The sequence below is a fragment of the Microtus oregoni genome, unplaced genomic scaffold, assembly GCF_018167655.1.
Source record: "Microtus oregoni isolate MIOR12 unplaced genomic scaffold, Mior012 000049F_ref0000343, whole genome shotgun sequence".
Classification (NCBI taxonomy): Eukaryota; Metazoa; Chordata; class Mammalia; order Rodentia; family Cricetidae; genus Microtus; species Microtus oregoni.
This window is the reverse complement of record NW_024543223.1, coordinates 5,914,823-5,930,887: the sequence shown is the minus strand read 5'-3', so window position 1 is coordinate 5,930,887 and position 16,065 is coordinate 5,914,823. Positions and strand designations below refer to the sequence as shown.

General features: G+C 51.3%; 1 protein-coding gene across 1 annotated transcript in view; it reads left to right on the top strand.

The window, feature by feature from the left end:
• Positions 1-16,065, top strand: part of Sorcs2 (sortilin related VPS10 domain containing receptor 2) — a 379,314-nt gene that overhangs the window by 304,528 nt on the left and 58,721 nt on the right. Inside the window, exon 4 of the mRNA XM_041636558.1 lies at positions 14,026-14,190. Within this exon, the coding sequence (XP_041492492.1) occupies positions 14,026-14,190 (165 nt within the window). The remainder of the gene's footprint in view (positions 1-14,025; positions 14,191-16,065) is intronic.

The following is a 16,065-nucleotide window of genomic DNA, read 5'->3' as shown; positions in this document are numbered from 1 at the left end:
GGTGATGATTTCCCATCATAAATCCCTCATGGTCAAGCTTGCCCTCAGCCAGCTCCATCTCTGCAACTCAACCAGGGCCGAGCTTCAGGTGTCATTGAATTTTAGAGGAGGTTGGAACCATCTTACCTTACCTGATTCGCATCCAAACCCAGTCTTGCCCTCTGTTTTATGCCTGTGGAAGAGACCATGACCAGGCCACCACTGGGAGGACTCTGGGTACAGAACAACTTGCACCCTTTCTCTCAGGACACCTTTTTGGTCAGATCTCTGGTCTTGTAGTCTCCCTGCAGTGTCTGTGGGCCCTTGGAAAATCTCCTCCAGAGCCCTCTTCTTGAGAATGATGTCACCATTCCTTTCCCAACAAAAAGACAAGAAGGAACTGGCGAAACACATGGCCACCACCACTGCCATGTTCAAGGACTACATGATAACATTAGAAGTCATGCCTTTCTGTGACTACCAGTACCTCAGTTCCATAACCACTAGTGATCAGAGCTACCAGCATCCCATATTGCCAGTTATTAATACCCCACCACTGGTTATCAATATACAGACACCAATATACCACTACTAATGCCTTAAGACATCAATAGCCTACCACCAATATTCAGTTGACTCAAAAACACCACACCCTGCCACTGACCATGGGGCTGCAAGACAACACATCCCACCACTGACAAGGCTCAGACACCACACCCTGCCACTGACTCAGAACACCCGTGATGAGGCTTGGACATAGTGACGTATACAGAATGTCAGCAGGACCTTCCATCCTCACCGTGTTTGAGCTTTTTGTGGTACTGCCCTGTCTGATCCAACTGACCTGTGGATCTTGTTCTTTCTGGTCCGTATCCCATCTCTGTACCATCTCTCTGCCTCCCTCCATGCCTTGTGGCTTGGTGCTTCCCTGTCACATGGCTGCAGCTCAGGCCTTGGCCTCCTCCAACACCATGGCCTCCTCATCACCTTGCTGCAAGATGGGTCTCCTGACCCATCCGCTCTCCTTTATGTTTCGTTAAAACTCTTCTTGACAGGGGCTGGAGAGATGGCTCAGCAGTTAAGGGCATTGCCTGCTCTTCCAAAGGTCCTGAGTTCAATTCCCAGCAACCACATGGTGGCTCACAACCATCTGTAATGAAGTCTGGTGCCTTCATCTTCTGTCCCGCGGGCATACATACAAACAGAGTATTGTATACATAATAAAAAAACTCTTCCTGACAGCATGGGGCCTCCCAACCCCTCTTTGTTAAGGGCCTGAGTCCTTCTTTGAGTTCACATTGCTTGTTTCTACCTGTCTGACATTGCCTGTCTGTCTGCCAGTCTGCCTTGTGAAGCCAAGGATCTTGACAGCACTCACTCTCTAGTTCAGCTAAGGGTGGACACAAAGGACTGGAGGGCTCCTCGTGTGTGTCCTTTCTCATCTCTGTAGGTGGGTGTCAGAGTGACCACCTTGCTTACTTCCAGGCTCCACATTGCCAGACACTGTGTGGCTGGGAGAGGAGCTGCTGTCTCTGGGACCTGGGCATTGCTGTCTTGAGATACTTGAAATTATTGGTTTTTAAGAAGGTAAAGTTTGTGTGGCTCCCAGAGGTCCATGCCCCACTGGCTTTGCTGCTGCAACCCTGTTCTGACTGGATATACCATAGTAGGAGCTTATGGCAAAAGTAGCTTATTGACCCCATGGTGGCCAGGAAGCAAAGAGAGAAAAATGTAGAGGAGGGGCCTTGGGTCCTGTCCCCTTCAAGGTCACACCCCCCCACGAGCCTCCCCACAGGTTCCACCACTTCTACACAGGGTGGGGGCCAAGCCTCCAACGCATGGGCCTTAGGGAGATCCCTATCTAAACGCCTGCAAGGACTGGCTCACTTCAGTGGAGCACCGTTTAAAAGACGCAGAAAGCATTCTGTCTACTCCTGGCACACGGTGGATGGAAACGAGGATGTGTGTGATTGTCCTGGGTGTGGTTGAAGAGAAGGTGTTATTGTAGATATGAGGGAGAACACAGCTGGAGACATCTGGAAGAGCCAAGACTAAACATGGTCAGCAGAATGGACCAAGCCATAAGAAGGGAGAGAGGGAGAGAGAAAGAGAAGAGAGAGGGGAAAGAGAGGGGACCAGGAGCCAAGAGTAGAGGGTCATGAGAGAAGCCAAGGGCAGAACCAGGACAGCACATGGCCAAAGTATATGAGTTGTATAGGAATCAGAAGTTGAGGGAGGGAAGTGAAGCTCAGGGGCTGGAGAGTTTTGGGGGAGCGGGAGGGGCAAGAAGTCCCTAAGAGGAGCCAGGACGCTGGAACAGATACTTGCTGTTCTGAGAGAAACTGGCAGCCAGATCTGATACGTAAGCAGGCACCTCAGTTAGCCATTTGTTCCCAGGTTCTTGGGACCAATACACAGTAAGCACTAATCCAAGCCGGATAATTTGTCGCCTGTGTTGTCCACGCTGAATAATCAGTGTGCCACCGCCATGTCACTCAAGGTATCAGCTATGGCTGGAGACTGGGGTTTCCTGTGTAAGGTTCTTCTCCTGCCATACAGGAAGCTGCCACTGTAAGGGTCAAAGAGGAAGCGACAGTGAGGGCCAAAGAGGGAGCTGCACTGTGGGCCATTCAGCTCTATCCTCACTGGGTTCTCTGAGCAGACGACCAACGGTTCCTAAGTGAACATGCAGGGCAGGGCAGGGCAGGGCAAGTGGCTCTGGGTCACCATCACCCACCCCCAGGGACAATGACCAGAACGGTCGAGCTGAGGAAGTGCTTTAGCCACCTGGACTAGGGGTGGCAATGGCATCCTAGCCTCTGGTTGTGAATGTTTGACTCGAAAGCCTTAGGGACCACTACCCAGGCGCAGTCAGCTCTGCAAAGCCGGAATACTAACGGTGCTGCCACGCGTTCCCTCGCCTTCCGTTGTTCAATTAGGGCAGATGAATGAACAAATTGTTCACTGATCTAATCTTACACAGTTAGCACAACTGTCCTGATAAAAGACAATCTCACAAAACACAGTCACTCCCGAGAATTCACCATCCTCCGCACTCTGCCCAGGCAAATGAGCTTCTTTGCATTGTCGGCGAGATGCCTTCAGACAGGCAAACAAACGCAATTAAGCCACATTCCCTCCAGGGCCGCCATGCCCAGCCCCTCAGAGAGCAGAGGTCTCAACAATGGCCCCGCCTTGAGTTTCATGTTATTGACAAGATTACCCATAAATCAAGGTTGTAGAACGTGAGGGTGAGTTGCTTTTATGTCTCCTGAAATACGTCTTCTGTCTTTGATGACTATCGATCAGGTGCCAGGTTTCAAGGCAGACCCTGGCCAAGGGGAAAGCAGGCCCCTCCTCTCAGTTTACAAGTGTGCCCAGGGACGGTTCTTGGCATTTCAGCAATTGTCAAGTCAGTAATTAAAGCTGAACCAGCCCTTAACTGGCAATCACATCTGTGATGGTGTTTGAGTGGCTGTTTAACTAAATCAGCGCTGGGTGCTGCTCACCGGCGCAAGCGTTCACACAGAGGCAGGATAGCAAGACGGCAAGCAGAGCCACCCACGCATCAACATGGGAGCTTATGGTTGTGTGGCCCTGGGTAAGTCATTTCCCCTCCAGGCTCCTGCTCCTCTGTCTGGAAGAGAGACAAGGGCATCTCCCACCCAGGCTGCTCTGAAAGACTACCATTTGTGTTGATGAATACATTCTGTCCAGAAGATGGGGTTGAGGGGGTTGTGCTCTTTGGTCACCATGGTGATCCCAACACTCCACATAGCCCTAATGTAGATAAATAACAGGAATCCTATGTATGGTGCCTCCACAACCCCCGCACCCTGCATCCTGTCAATCACTACCTCTGGGCCCAGTTCTCCCCCTCCCTTCCTTCATAAGCTCTGAAGTAACTGTTATGCCCAGATCACAGAGTCCCCCAAAGACCAACAAGGAGTCTGAATCCGTATGCAAAGGCAAAGAGTCTTTATTCAAACTTGTGCTTTGACCCTTTGTGTGTCTGACACAATGGTACAAGTTCAGAGGGTCTCGAGCTCAGTTGGGGGTGGGCTTTTTTTTAATCATAGTAGAGGTTTGGGTGAGGGATTTCTAAGGTTCCTGACCACTGATTGGCTGACATTTATCTAGGCGTGTCTTGGTGAAAGGAGACGGGTGTGTGCTGGGCTAAGGGACATCTGGGGATCCTATCTACAATGATTGGAACATTAGGTCTTTTCCCCTTGGATGCTGATTGCTTCATTCCTTGGTGGTGCCTGGTTGGTCTCAGTTTGTAGTCTTTCTTGGAGTCAGGTGTTGCATTTGGGTTAACCGAAACTCAGGCCTACTTTCAGGCTGGTCTCTATCGAGACTATCATGGCAACAATTTTGCCAAGCTGCCCTCCTACAGTAACCTTTCTCTAGGTTTGGTGGTGAAGGAGATCTTACTCATACTCTCAGGCACTTGAATACTTCATCCCTAGTTGGTGGCACAGCTTAAGAAGGCTTAGGGAGTGGGAGTTGTTGAAGGAAGTATCTCACTGGAGGTGGGCCTTGAGAGTTTAAAGACGCTTCTAGTTCATTTTCTCTGCTCCATGCTTGTGGTTCAGGCTGTGAGTCCTCAGCTTCCTGCTCCTGTAGCCAGGCCTTCACTCTGTCATCATGGACTCTAACCCTCGGGAACCATGAGCCCACATAAGCTCTTTCTTCTCAGAGTTGCCTTAGTCATGATACTTATTCTAGCAACAGAGAAGTCACTGCTGTCAGGTAAGGGCAGTTGAGGCACCCAGCTGAGAACCAACTGTGTCCCTGCTTCGAGATGGACAGGCAGTACCATCTATCCACTCTTGCTGTAGCCTGCTAGCTCCTGGTGGATTTGTTTGTTCCTTCCTTCCCGGGGGTGGTGGGCATATGTATGCCACAGTGCACATATAGGGGTCTCAGGGCAAGTTGGTAGGTTCTTTCCCCCAACCGTGGTCCCAGGGATTGAACTCAGGTCATCGGGTTTGTACACCAAGTGCTTTCATGCCCTGAGCCCTCTCGTCTCTCAGCACTCCTGGTAAATTTCTAAGGCAGTACAGCAGTTCCCAGCTGGGGGCCCAGGGCGCTCTGATACTGTCATGATGTATTCTGCACAATGGGAGCTCAGATCTCTTGGGAATCATGCTGTGACCAGGTGTCATCTGCATCCCGCCCCAGCAGATATTTCCATTCTGTCACCTTGATGCAGGAACAAATTCTCTAGCTCACAGCAAGCTCACACTGCTGGAAGATTGTCATGAGGCAGCCAAGTCCTGGATCTTGTAGGTCAAAGATGAGAAGTCAAAGACATGAGCACCAAAGACAGGACTCTGTACAGAGAATGGTCTGCATGGAGTGTGCATTGTTCAGTAAGCAGGGAGAGAGTGGACCAGATCCTGGTATTTGACTGGCAGAATAGTTCTAGATCTATCCATCATAAGGCTTTAATCAGAAACTACAGCAAGTATGGGAAAGGAGTTTAATATTGGGCTCCCAAGGCTTCCCTAAATGGTAGATAGGATGGAGGAGTGAAGGTCATGGGCTGAGGTGAAGGTCACATGTTAAGATGACTGTCCCAGACTGGAGGGAAGGTCGCAGACCTGAGTATAAGAAGACTGGAAACTGCTGTCCATTGTCTCAGCTGTCCTCTCGTCCTGTGCTGGTCCTGGGAAGGATGCTGGTGTTCTGGTGGAAGCTCTACCCCAGCCCCCAGCATCCATATACCCAAAGAGTCTGGAATGTTCTGATAGAAGTTCCACCTCATTCCCCTCCCTCATCTCTTTCTCCCCAATCCCCGCCTCATCTCAGAAAGCCCACCAAACAGAGCTCCTCCCCGGAGATGCCTCAAGACCATCCCCACAGGGTATTTAAACTGCTCCCCATAAAACAGACACATGGGTTTTGGTCTCTTTCCTCCATCTTCTGGGGGCATTATCTGGGAGCGTTTTACCCATTAAACCTGGCCTTTTTCTAATTTGGTTTGATGTGGTCTGATTTGGATTGCTGCGTTGGCCGGGAGGCTGATCAGGGGCAGAAACCTTTCAGCTGGGAGCACGAGCAAGGCCCTGGGCCAGCCCAGAGAATCTGTGGAAGACCAGTGAACCTGCTCTCAACCTGTCTGCTCTCAACCTGTCTGCTCTCATGTGAAGACTGCTCAGTCTAGCATGTCATGACGGTGGGGGGATGGGCTGGCAATCAGGCCAGTTCTTTTCCATGTCACACTATCTCATTTCAAAGCAGTCAAGAGAGCACACTCCAAATGACCTTCCCTGGAGTAAGCCAAGCCACATCTGGCTCCAGGCCCCATGGGTGGGCATGCCATCCTCAAATGCCTGTCTCCAGGCCAGCTTCCTGCCAGGCTTGCCTTGAGGATCTCTCCCTCCCCTGGGCATGTCCCAAGAACCCTCGGGGCTCAGACTGACCCCTGGTCATCTTCCTAAACCAGTCATTCTGTCTCCTATCCACATACATGTGAATGATACAGCCATACACATCTGCCCATGCCAGCAGGTCAGAGACTTCTATGTGGTGCATGTCACTCAGTCCCTACCAAAGCCTCCGAATCCCAACTACAAGGCATCTTTAGCAGCCATCCATCCTCTCCGGCATGCTGCCTTTGTCTCAAGTCTCATTTAGCTAACCCACCTGGCTCCACAGGTCCCATCCTCTTGTTTACCCAAGGCCATATCTCAGGCAAACTCTCTCAGGGGTTACCAAATAGACCACTTCTGCCACTCTAGAGATCCCTCCTGTGTGTACCAGTGCTCCCCCCATTTGCAAGTCTTGGGGAACGAGAAAGGTCTGGGCTAGAGAATTCTTATTTCTCATGACTCACTCGGCCCCAGATGAGATTCTAGCAGGTTCTAATTTCAGATCTGGGGGTGGGTGCCTCGCTGTTTGTCTCCACTGTCTGCATCTCCAGCCGTCAAAACCAAGTTTCCTGAGTTCCCAGCTGGCTCCAGCTGGCTGGCCAGGAACAGGTTGCTCAGTAGACAGGTGACACCAAGTCTTGAGCTTGGGCTGGAAGCCCCACCCCCAACACATATACACAATCACACATACGCACGTAATGGAGAGAGAAGGTCTGTGGGACTGCCAGGCAGGGCTCTGGCAAGCAAAGATGACGTATACTTTCTTTGTTTTCTGTAAGCCCCACATAAGTGACTGTATCCAATGTGTGCCACTGGGGCAGGCTGGCTGTTAGCGCTACCTTTTGGAAGAGACGGGCTGAAAGTTTCATGGCAGGAAATGGACCAGGGAGGTGACATCTAGCATCTTGTGGTCAGAGAAACCGCAAGAAGCCTCCAAGGGAAATGGTCAAAGGGATGCATCAAACTAGGAGGTACAAACTGGTGTCCCGTGGACCCCAGCAGACAGGAAGGAGAGCTGACTGAAGCTGGAGCCCAGAAGAAGGCATGTCGACCCCTAAGCAGCTGGGATTCCTGATACGGCCAAGGCAGAGATCTAGCACAGATGCCACCCATCCTACCCCCACTTCTGCCAGGAGCTCCCCGAGCCCTTCCTGCGTGGCTGACATTCTATAGAAGCCATCTGCCTGCTGCAGCAGGGGAGCAGGGTGGGGTCACACATGGTCAATGCTCCAGAACATGGAGACCCTCTCTCTGTCTCTGCAGGCCTTAGGGACAGAGGTATTTTTGGAGGAGAGGTTCACCACAATAGGGACTCAGGCCATGTGTGTGCACTGACTGGGGGTGGGGGAGGTCCATGGAGCCTTCATGCAGTCAGAAATCCATCCCTAACATTTTGGTGACTTGTAGAGTTCTGGGAGTTATCTCTGGCCCTTGAGCTAGGGAGAGGGGCCTTTGAAGGATCTTCTGTTGTATCAAGCTCCCTGGTGCTTGTTAGTTGCCTTCCAGACAGAAGCAACCGTGCCCTAGGCCTTGGGTGGTGCAGAGGAACATCAAGGGAGGGGAGTTGGTGCAGTCACACTAGCAGTGAGCTCCATACACCAGGCCCTCAGCCTCTCTGGCCTCAGCATCTCCTCTGAGAAGTGAGGGCAATCGCAGTTCGTTGGCAGGAATGCTGAGTGCTCTCAGTGCCCAATATACCTGTCCCTGTCCCACGCCCCTGCCCCTGTGCTGGGCCCTGCAGCTTACTACTCTTTCCGGAGGCTCGGGCTTTAATTTGCCCAGCCATCAGTCAAAGGAACGTGTCAAATATTTCAACAGCATGTTTGAACATGTTGCCTCTGATTTCAGGAAACCCAGCCTCACGGCCCCCAGGACCTAGCTCAGGTACCATATGTCTCCCCCAGAATAGAAAGCGGTAAAAATACACCGTTGAAAATAGAGTCTGCCTCTCAATTTGGAAGTACAATCTGCCTGCGAGCTACTAATTGATTTGCTTTTTGCCCCAGTATTCCCATCCTTGTCAGCACCTCACCCCCACTCTTTCCTGGCTCACTCTCCCAGCCCAAAGGCAGAAAATAGACCCTGGTGAGATTATTGGGCCCTTGGTACCTCTCACCCCAGGGTCACCGAGACAGAGCCCTGGGCCCACCTGAGGGGGTGGTGGCCCCTGCCCAGTGCTCTTACTCAGTAATGAAGTCCCAGCACCTACTTGGTGTCGGTTGAGGTGTCTGGGCTGGGATGTGGCTACAGCAGATGGACCCAGCTCTGCCACGCTGTAGGGGGGCTTCCCTGGAGAGAGCACAAGGGGTCACAAGGTTAGTGGTGCAGGTGATTTGGGTGAGGGTCAGGGAACCTCACTGACTCTGTACCAGGGAGGGTCTCCAGAAGAGGCAGTCTCTGGAGAGAGCCTTGGTGGACAGGAAGCTATTTAACAAGCAGATATTGGGGCACAGGTTGACAGGTGTGGGGCCACCTGCAGATAGGTCTCCATTACCTGGGAGTTTGCACACAAGAACTTTTGAAGCTTTGGTTAGTTCCTATGTGGTCTTGAATCATGGTAGAAGTTCAAGGTCAGCTTCTCAGTCATCAGTACCAGAGTTGGGGCATCTCCATCCTCTTGGGTATGTATCTGTGCAGGGAGCAGCACATGCCCAGAAAGGCAAGGTGCCTATCGTCTCAGCCCACTGCAGAAATACAGAACTAGGGTGATTGACTGATACAGGAGCCTGGGATGGGGATGGGAGGTGGGCCAGGGACTTTGGACTACCCTAGTCTGCCTGTCAAATCTACCCATTCAAGGCCCACCTGTGTGCACCTCCTCAGAGAAGGTCCCCTGGCTCATAGTTCGTTAGCCATAGAAGAATGAATGAATGAATGAATGAGCCTTCACTAATGTGTGCTACCAGGAGCAGTGAGGAGGAAGAAGTGAATGAGACTTTCTGGCTGTTGACCTCTAGGCTACTTGAATATTCATGCAGATATTCTCCCAAAGAGAAAAACAAACACAGGATCCTATGGGAGTCCAAGTGGAGGTGGGGCTAGCCTTCCTCTCATCCTTGCATGCATTATATCCCCTATCCCAGGATGGAACAATTGCCAACCCCACCCACACCTGTGCTGGTGGTCACTAGAGGTACAACACAGGAGTTGCTCAGAGCACGCAATTCAAACAGGAGGCCCGTGACAAGCAATTGCAGCATCAGAATACATCACAGGAAAGAGCATTAATGAGGGGCATATGGGTTCTGGGAAGAAGATTGGCCAAACCAGGGGTGCACCCACCCAGAATCTGGGGTGGAGAAAGGATGTTAAGTGGGTGTTTGGTGAGCCAAACACAGGGCGTCTAGGTGGCTTGTGTCAGTTTTCTTCTTGTCCAGGTATCTACACATAGTTTGAATTATCTTTGGAAGGACAAAAGGATGTGCCAGAGGGACACGGGGAGGAGCTGGAAGTTCCTGAGAGCTCCAGCTGGATGCTCTGAGGAAAACTGTTTATGAATTACAATGCAAAGTGTAAAATAAATATTCATGAGCCCCCGGCGATATAACTGAATGATTAAGTAAACAGCAGGGGAGGCGCGGCCAGTTCTAGTGCAAAATTCCAGTCACTTCATAGCTGTTTCACCCTCGGAGGCAGGACGCCATCCCACTCCAAAGAGGACAGACAAGCGAGCCACAGCAAAGGAGCCTGGCAGAGGCCACCTGGCAGCAGGGCACAGGCACCACAGGGTGTCCTGGTGACCGTGCCACCCTCTGTGATCTTGAGCGAATACCATCGCAGTGGTGTTTCTTGGGAGATCACAGACGAATATGGAAAACACACTAGCTGAGGCTCCCTGGAGGGACCCCTGCAGGAACCAGTCTGTAGGCCTCCCCACAGCCACATAATTGAAGCAGGCGAAGCTAAAAATGTCCCCAACGGGATCCAAGAAGACCTGACCAACTAATCACACAGTGTCTGATATGAGGTCCTGGGTCAGAACCAGGCAGTCAGCAGCATCTGAGCCCAGTGTGGTGTTTAGATACTACTAATCGGCAGACCTCTATGCCCTCATTGTGACAGTGGGCACATCTTCCACCTGGAACCATTACAAATAAGTTTATTTAAGTAAAATCTGGAATCCTAAGTCTCCACTTTAAACTGACCTCTGCTCTGGCTTCCTCTGTGGCCTTTGGTTTTCTCTGCTTTCACTCATTCCTGCTTGCGGCCACATCACTTGCCAATGCAGAGTGCCACGTGCTTCCCATAACCCAGTCACTGTAACGAAGGGCGCAGAATCCATCACCCGCGGCTCCCACCCTGTATCCGTTCTCAGTGCCCCTCTGCAGCCCTTCCCTGAGGTACCCTGCTCCTCTGCACGCGCAGGCTCATCTCTTTGCTCTGTTACGGAGAGTCTCTCCCATGCCTTCCTGAACAAAGATAGTGGGCTTTATGCTGGAAGAGACTAATTAATGTTCCCAGGGAGCTCGTTAAGATTCCTTGAAAAGAAGACATGATGGAATTATCATTGGCTCACTTAGAGCGGAGCAAGCACTCTGTGCAGCCCACTGATCCTCATGGGTCCTTCATTGTTTTCTCCAGAGAAGCTTGACCTCTGAAAGGCCATCGCGGCAGCATCCAGACAGAGGCTGGTCTCTGCCCTGCGCCCTCCTGGAGCTGTGTGTTGCTCAACTATGCTGGTTCCCCCAGGCCCAGCAGAGGGTCTTTTTCACCATAATGCCCCGCAGAGCGTGTCACTGCCTTCACCACAGGGATTACAGAGCCAATAGCTCTGGCACCCCTTGCCTGGAGCTGTGTGATGGGGTCACTTTCCCAGCTTACCCAGACCTCCTGACCCTAAGGTCTGGCTTATAAGGAGCTCTCCAATTGCCCCTTTCAACGCTGAAGCCCTCCTGTGACCCACAGTGTGACAACAGGGTCTTGGCTACCTTTCTGGACTACGCCATGAAATAGAGGGGAGTCCCAAGAAGCCCAAAGGAGAAGGTATCCTTGGGGACTCTGCAGCATAAAAAGTTTAAAAGGTGGTGGGTAGGTGGCCTTCAGTGCACAGGGGGTGCCTTACACCAGGGTTCCCCAAGGGTCTTGGACACCACAAAACTGGGTACCATGGTGACTTCCTCTTAGGAGGCTTTGATGAGGCAGAACACAGTGTGGAACCAGAGACCACCGCAGTAATGGAGTTTCATTAGCTAGTTTCAGAGCCACACAGGACGTGAGGTGCTCATCCAGCCTGTGGGTCTCCTGTCACCTCAGATGCAGCACAGAAGGGTATGGTGTGCACATCAAAGGGACGTGGCATTCCCCACAAGACCAAGCTGCCAGCCTCCCAAATGGCCCACTCCAGTGAGCCCCTCAGGCACCTGCCTCCAGCAGAACAAAATATATGTTGTGGAACTGTAAGACAGATGTGATGTCCCCCACCCCATCACCCCGGGCAGAGCTTCTGCCACAGCTAAGGATGTATGTGACAGGGCTGAGTACGGACTGTTCTCTCAGGGTGAAGGCAGGGCATCCAAGGGAGGGTGTGCTGGATTCCACTCCAGGAGGTTCAGGGGACCATTGCTCTCTGCCTCTTCTAACGCCATGTATCCAGCAGCCCCATGTCCACATCTCTGTGCCCTTGTCTCCTCTTATGGGGACACTGCCGGTGGACTTACCCTAAGTCTAGGATGGCTTTCTCTTGAGGTCCTGTACTTATCACCAGTGACCATGCTTCCAAGTAAAGTCCTTGTTGTGACGGCTATGTCCGGAAGATGGACGGATGTTTGTATCCTTCACGTAGAACATACTGACTAGTATTCAATTCACAGGCCACAGCAAATCTATTGGCCGCAATTGCCAACTAGTGCCGAATCCCTTGATAGCTGGTCAAGGTAAAAACTGACTCTTTTTTCTAATTTTTGTTGTTATTGTTGTTGTTTTTGGTTTTTAGAGATAGGGTTTCTCTGTAGCTTTGGATCCTGTCCTGGAACTCACTCTGTAGACTAGGCTGACCTTGAACTCAGAGATATCCACCTGCCTCTGCCTCCCAAGTGCTAGGATTAAAGGCACGTGCCACAACTGCCCAGCTGCCAATCTTAATCACCAATATAAACTCTCGGATCACAGTCGCATAGCACACAGATGTATGTGCACGCATGTGCACATGTTTTTGTCCTTATTTCTTTTTGGTCATGTTAAGAAGAGAGACCCTCAACTGAGTAGGAAATCTTCTCTACCAATGGTTGATGTAAGAGAGCTCAGCTCACTGTGAGTGGTGCCAACTCTGTGTGAGTGATCCTGGGTGCTGTAAGAAAGCAGGCTTAGCAAGCCAGTGAGCAGCCCTCCAAGGCCCCTGCTGCAGCTCCTGCCTCCTGGTCCCTGCTGTGTTTGAGTTCCTGCCCTGACTTCCCTCAGTGTTGGAGCAACCGGAGGGTTGTGAGCTGAAACAAACCCTTCCCGCCCCAAGTTGCTTTTGATCATGGTATTTAACACAGTGATAGAAACCCTCACTGAAACAGTAGGCTACAGCATGGTGACAGAGGACCGAAGAGGCCGCAGCTCGCAGCTGAGTTCAAGGAGTTTGTGAGATCTAGCTGGAGGCAAGCAGACAGCCGATGTGGGTGGAAGGGGACTCGCTGTGCGAACAAGATAATGAAGCATGCTGGGGGCTGTGCTGCCAAGTCAGCCACGGGCTCAGAGCTGAGCTGAGCTTCCGTGCCAATCACACTTCAGGAAAGAGGTGCAGAACAGCACAAACTGTGAAGCGGAGGGCAGGACCAGATCCAGAGGATGAACAGATGTCAGGTCATATGGGCGAACAGGCAGGCAGGGAGGGGGGACGGCGGTTGGAGTGACCGTATCAACCATGGGAACTGAGTTAAGCCTATGCCTTCAAGACACTTGGGAGTTCTCGGCTTTATGCTCCTGATGCTCACATGAGTCAGAGGACAGGTCACCATCATGGTGTTAGGTGACCTCTTCTTTCCAGAGTCCAGGTAAGGGTGTTTCACCCTTTCCTCAGTCTGCTGTGTCTGATAAATCCCTGACCTGTTTTTCCTGGTGTGATTTAATATGTCCATTTACTCTGGGGGAGGGGGCAGTTTACTTTGATAAGTCTCAAGGGTGACCTCTGTCTGCTTTTAGGAATAGGTCTTTTCGCTGGGCAGGTCGTCTTGTTTACATGCCCAGTCATCTCCCTCTGTGTTTGTGCTCAACATGGGGCCAAATGCTGCTGGTAAAATGGACCCTCTGCAGGCCAAGAAGAGACCCAAACCCACTGTTTACACAACATGGAAGGTCTTAGAGCAGGACATGCTCTCAACACTCGCTCTCCCAGGGCTGAGTGTGTGGAGACATCTTTTCAGGGGACACTAGTCAGTCAGATGTGGTGATCTTGCAGTAGCCTTCCCACCCCATCAGCCCCTCACCCCACCTTTGAGTTCTAGGTTACCCCATCTAACTCATCATTCTCTTCTTCAGGCAGATACCTCCACTCCCATCACCCACTTCCCACATACCCACAGTTGCCTTCTGTATGGCAGACACCTTGAACTTCAAAATTCCAGGTCAAGTCTCAGCTCTGCCATGGGGCCTGCTAGGGTCTCCATGAAAGAGTGGGGGGCAGTAAGGGAGAACAGCCCTCTTAGCAGTGACCCCGATTTCAGCCTCACATTCTGTGTTTCAGATCATCCTGGTGAGCTCGTCCCTCGGTGACCGGGAGCAGAGCCTCTTCCTCAGCACCGACGAAGGCACCACCTTCCAGAAGTATCCAGTTCCCTTCCTCGTGGAGACCCTCCTCTTCCACCCGAAGGAGGAGGACAAGGTTCTTGCCTACACCAAGGACAGCAAGGTAAGAGGACATGGGATGTGAGGTCGCACGACCCAACCAGACAAATATCAGGACAGAAGCCGCTTTCCTATCAGGGCACTCAGAACCCCCAGCTGGCGAGGCAGAGCCTTGCTTGACCTGGGAGGCGCGAACCTCAACGTTGCCCTTATTGACACATTCGTGGCCATCTATCAGCACAGGGAGTCTCACATCGATGGTGTGTGTTACAGTAAATGGAGGTGGCCGTGACCCTTGGCACACAGAGGCCTGTGAGCTGGATACGGAGATCCTAAAGGGTGCTGGGCTCTCTGCCTCCCCTCCATTGCCTCAGGCTAGTAGATGCTCAGGTGTGTATGGGGGGGGGGGCTACGACGTGGTAGCCATGGTGGCCAGTAACCACAGAAATGACAGAAGTCTGATTTTCCACAGACCTAGAGGCCAGAAGTGTAAAATTAGTACTCTGAGCTGAATTTATGTGTCTCTGAGATTCTAGGGAGAGCTGGTGGTCACCATGTGCTTTGTTTTTTGTTTGTTTGTTTGTTTTGCTTCTTTGAGACAGGGTTTCTCTGTGTAGCTTTGGAGCCTGTCCTGGAACTAGCTCTTGTAGACAAGGCTGGCCTCAAACTCATAAAGATCTGCCTGCCTCTGCCACCCAAGTGTTGGGATTAAAGGCGTGTGCCATCGCCACCCTGCATGCTTGGGTTAAAGTGCTGTATCTTCCAGGACAGCCTGGTGAAGTCTCTGTCCATCCTTAGAATGCCCCCTGCAGGCATTTGTGAACATTGTTGGTGTACCTATGTCCATGACTACATATCTGAACCCTCCCCAAGTCCCTGTCTTTCATGAAAACAGAGGCCAACTCCACCCAGGCCCACCAGATAATCCCCATATCCTAAAAACACTTCTGGAAAGCCATATGGGGCCATATAAGGGCATGGTCACCACAAGTTCTAAGGATCAGAATATACCTGTATTGGAATGAAAGAATAACCTGCCACCATACCATATAGCAGGCAAAGGAATGGTCCCAGGAAGGATATCTGGCCCTGGTGACAGTTATGCAGTGCCTGCCACTGTGGATATCAGGGAGAGCAGCAGGAAGAAGAACCACAGCCCCTCCCTGCCTGGTAGCCAAGCTCTTCTCCTGCCTCTGTACCCAGACAGAGGCCAGAACAGCAGCCAATGGAAACTAATACTCAGCAGCCTCTAGGAGAGAGACAGATGTGATGGCCAGCATAAATCCATTATTGGATCCATCCATGGATGGGTGGATGGGTGGATGGATGGATGGATGGATGGATGGGCAGATGGATGAGTAAATGGATAGGCAGATGAATAGATGGACAGGCTGACGGGTGGATGGATGGATGGATGAATGGATGGATGGATGGATGGATGGATGGATGGATGGATGGCAGTTGGTTGGATTAATGAACATATGTAACTGAAGTACAACAGCATGGTCCCAACTTCCATGTTTTTTCAGGGTCCTGTGTCTCTTCCATGGTGCTAACACACAGTTATATGTTTCTGAAGTGTTTGATCACAGTCTCCAGATCACACAAACTAGGGCTGAGCTCTGGGAAGGTAGCCATGTTAGATCTATATTTCACCATTTTAATCTTAAGTGTTTGCTGAAAATATATGCTGGGTTGATAGATTATGAATGAGCATAGGAAAGGATAGATGGATGGGGGATTGGTGGGTGGGTGGAAAAGTGGATGATTGAGATGGATATCGGAAAAGGTGGATGGATGGGAAGATGGGTGGGTGGATGAGTAAGGGAATGGATGGATGGGTAGGTGGATGGATCGCTGGATGCATGCATGGGTGGATCCATCCATGGTAGCATTTGGTTAGATGAATGAACTTGTGGGTCAGTGATAAATTCCTACT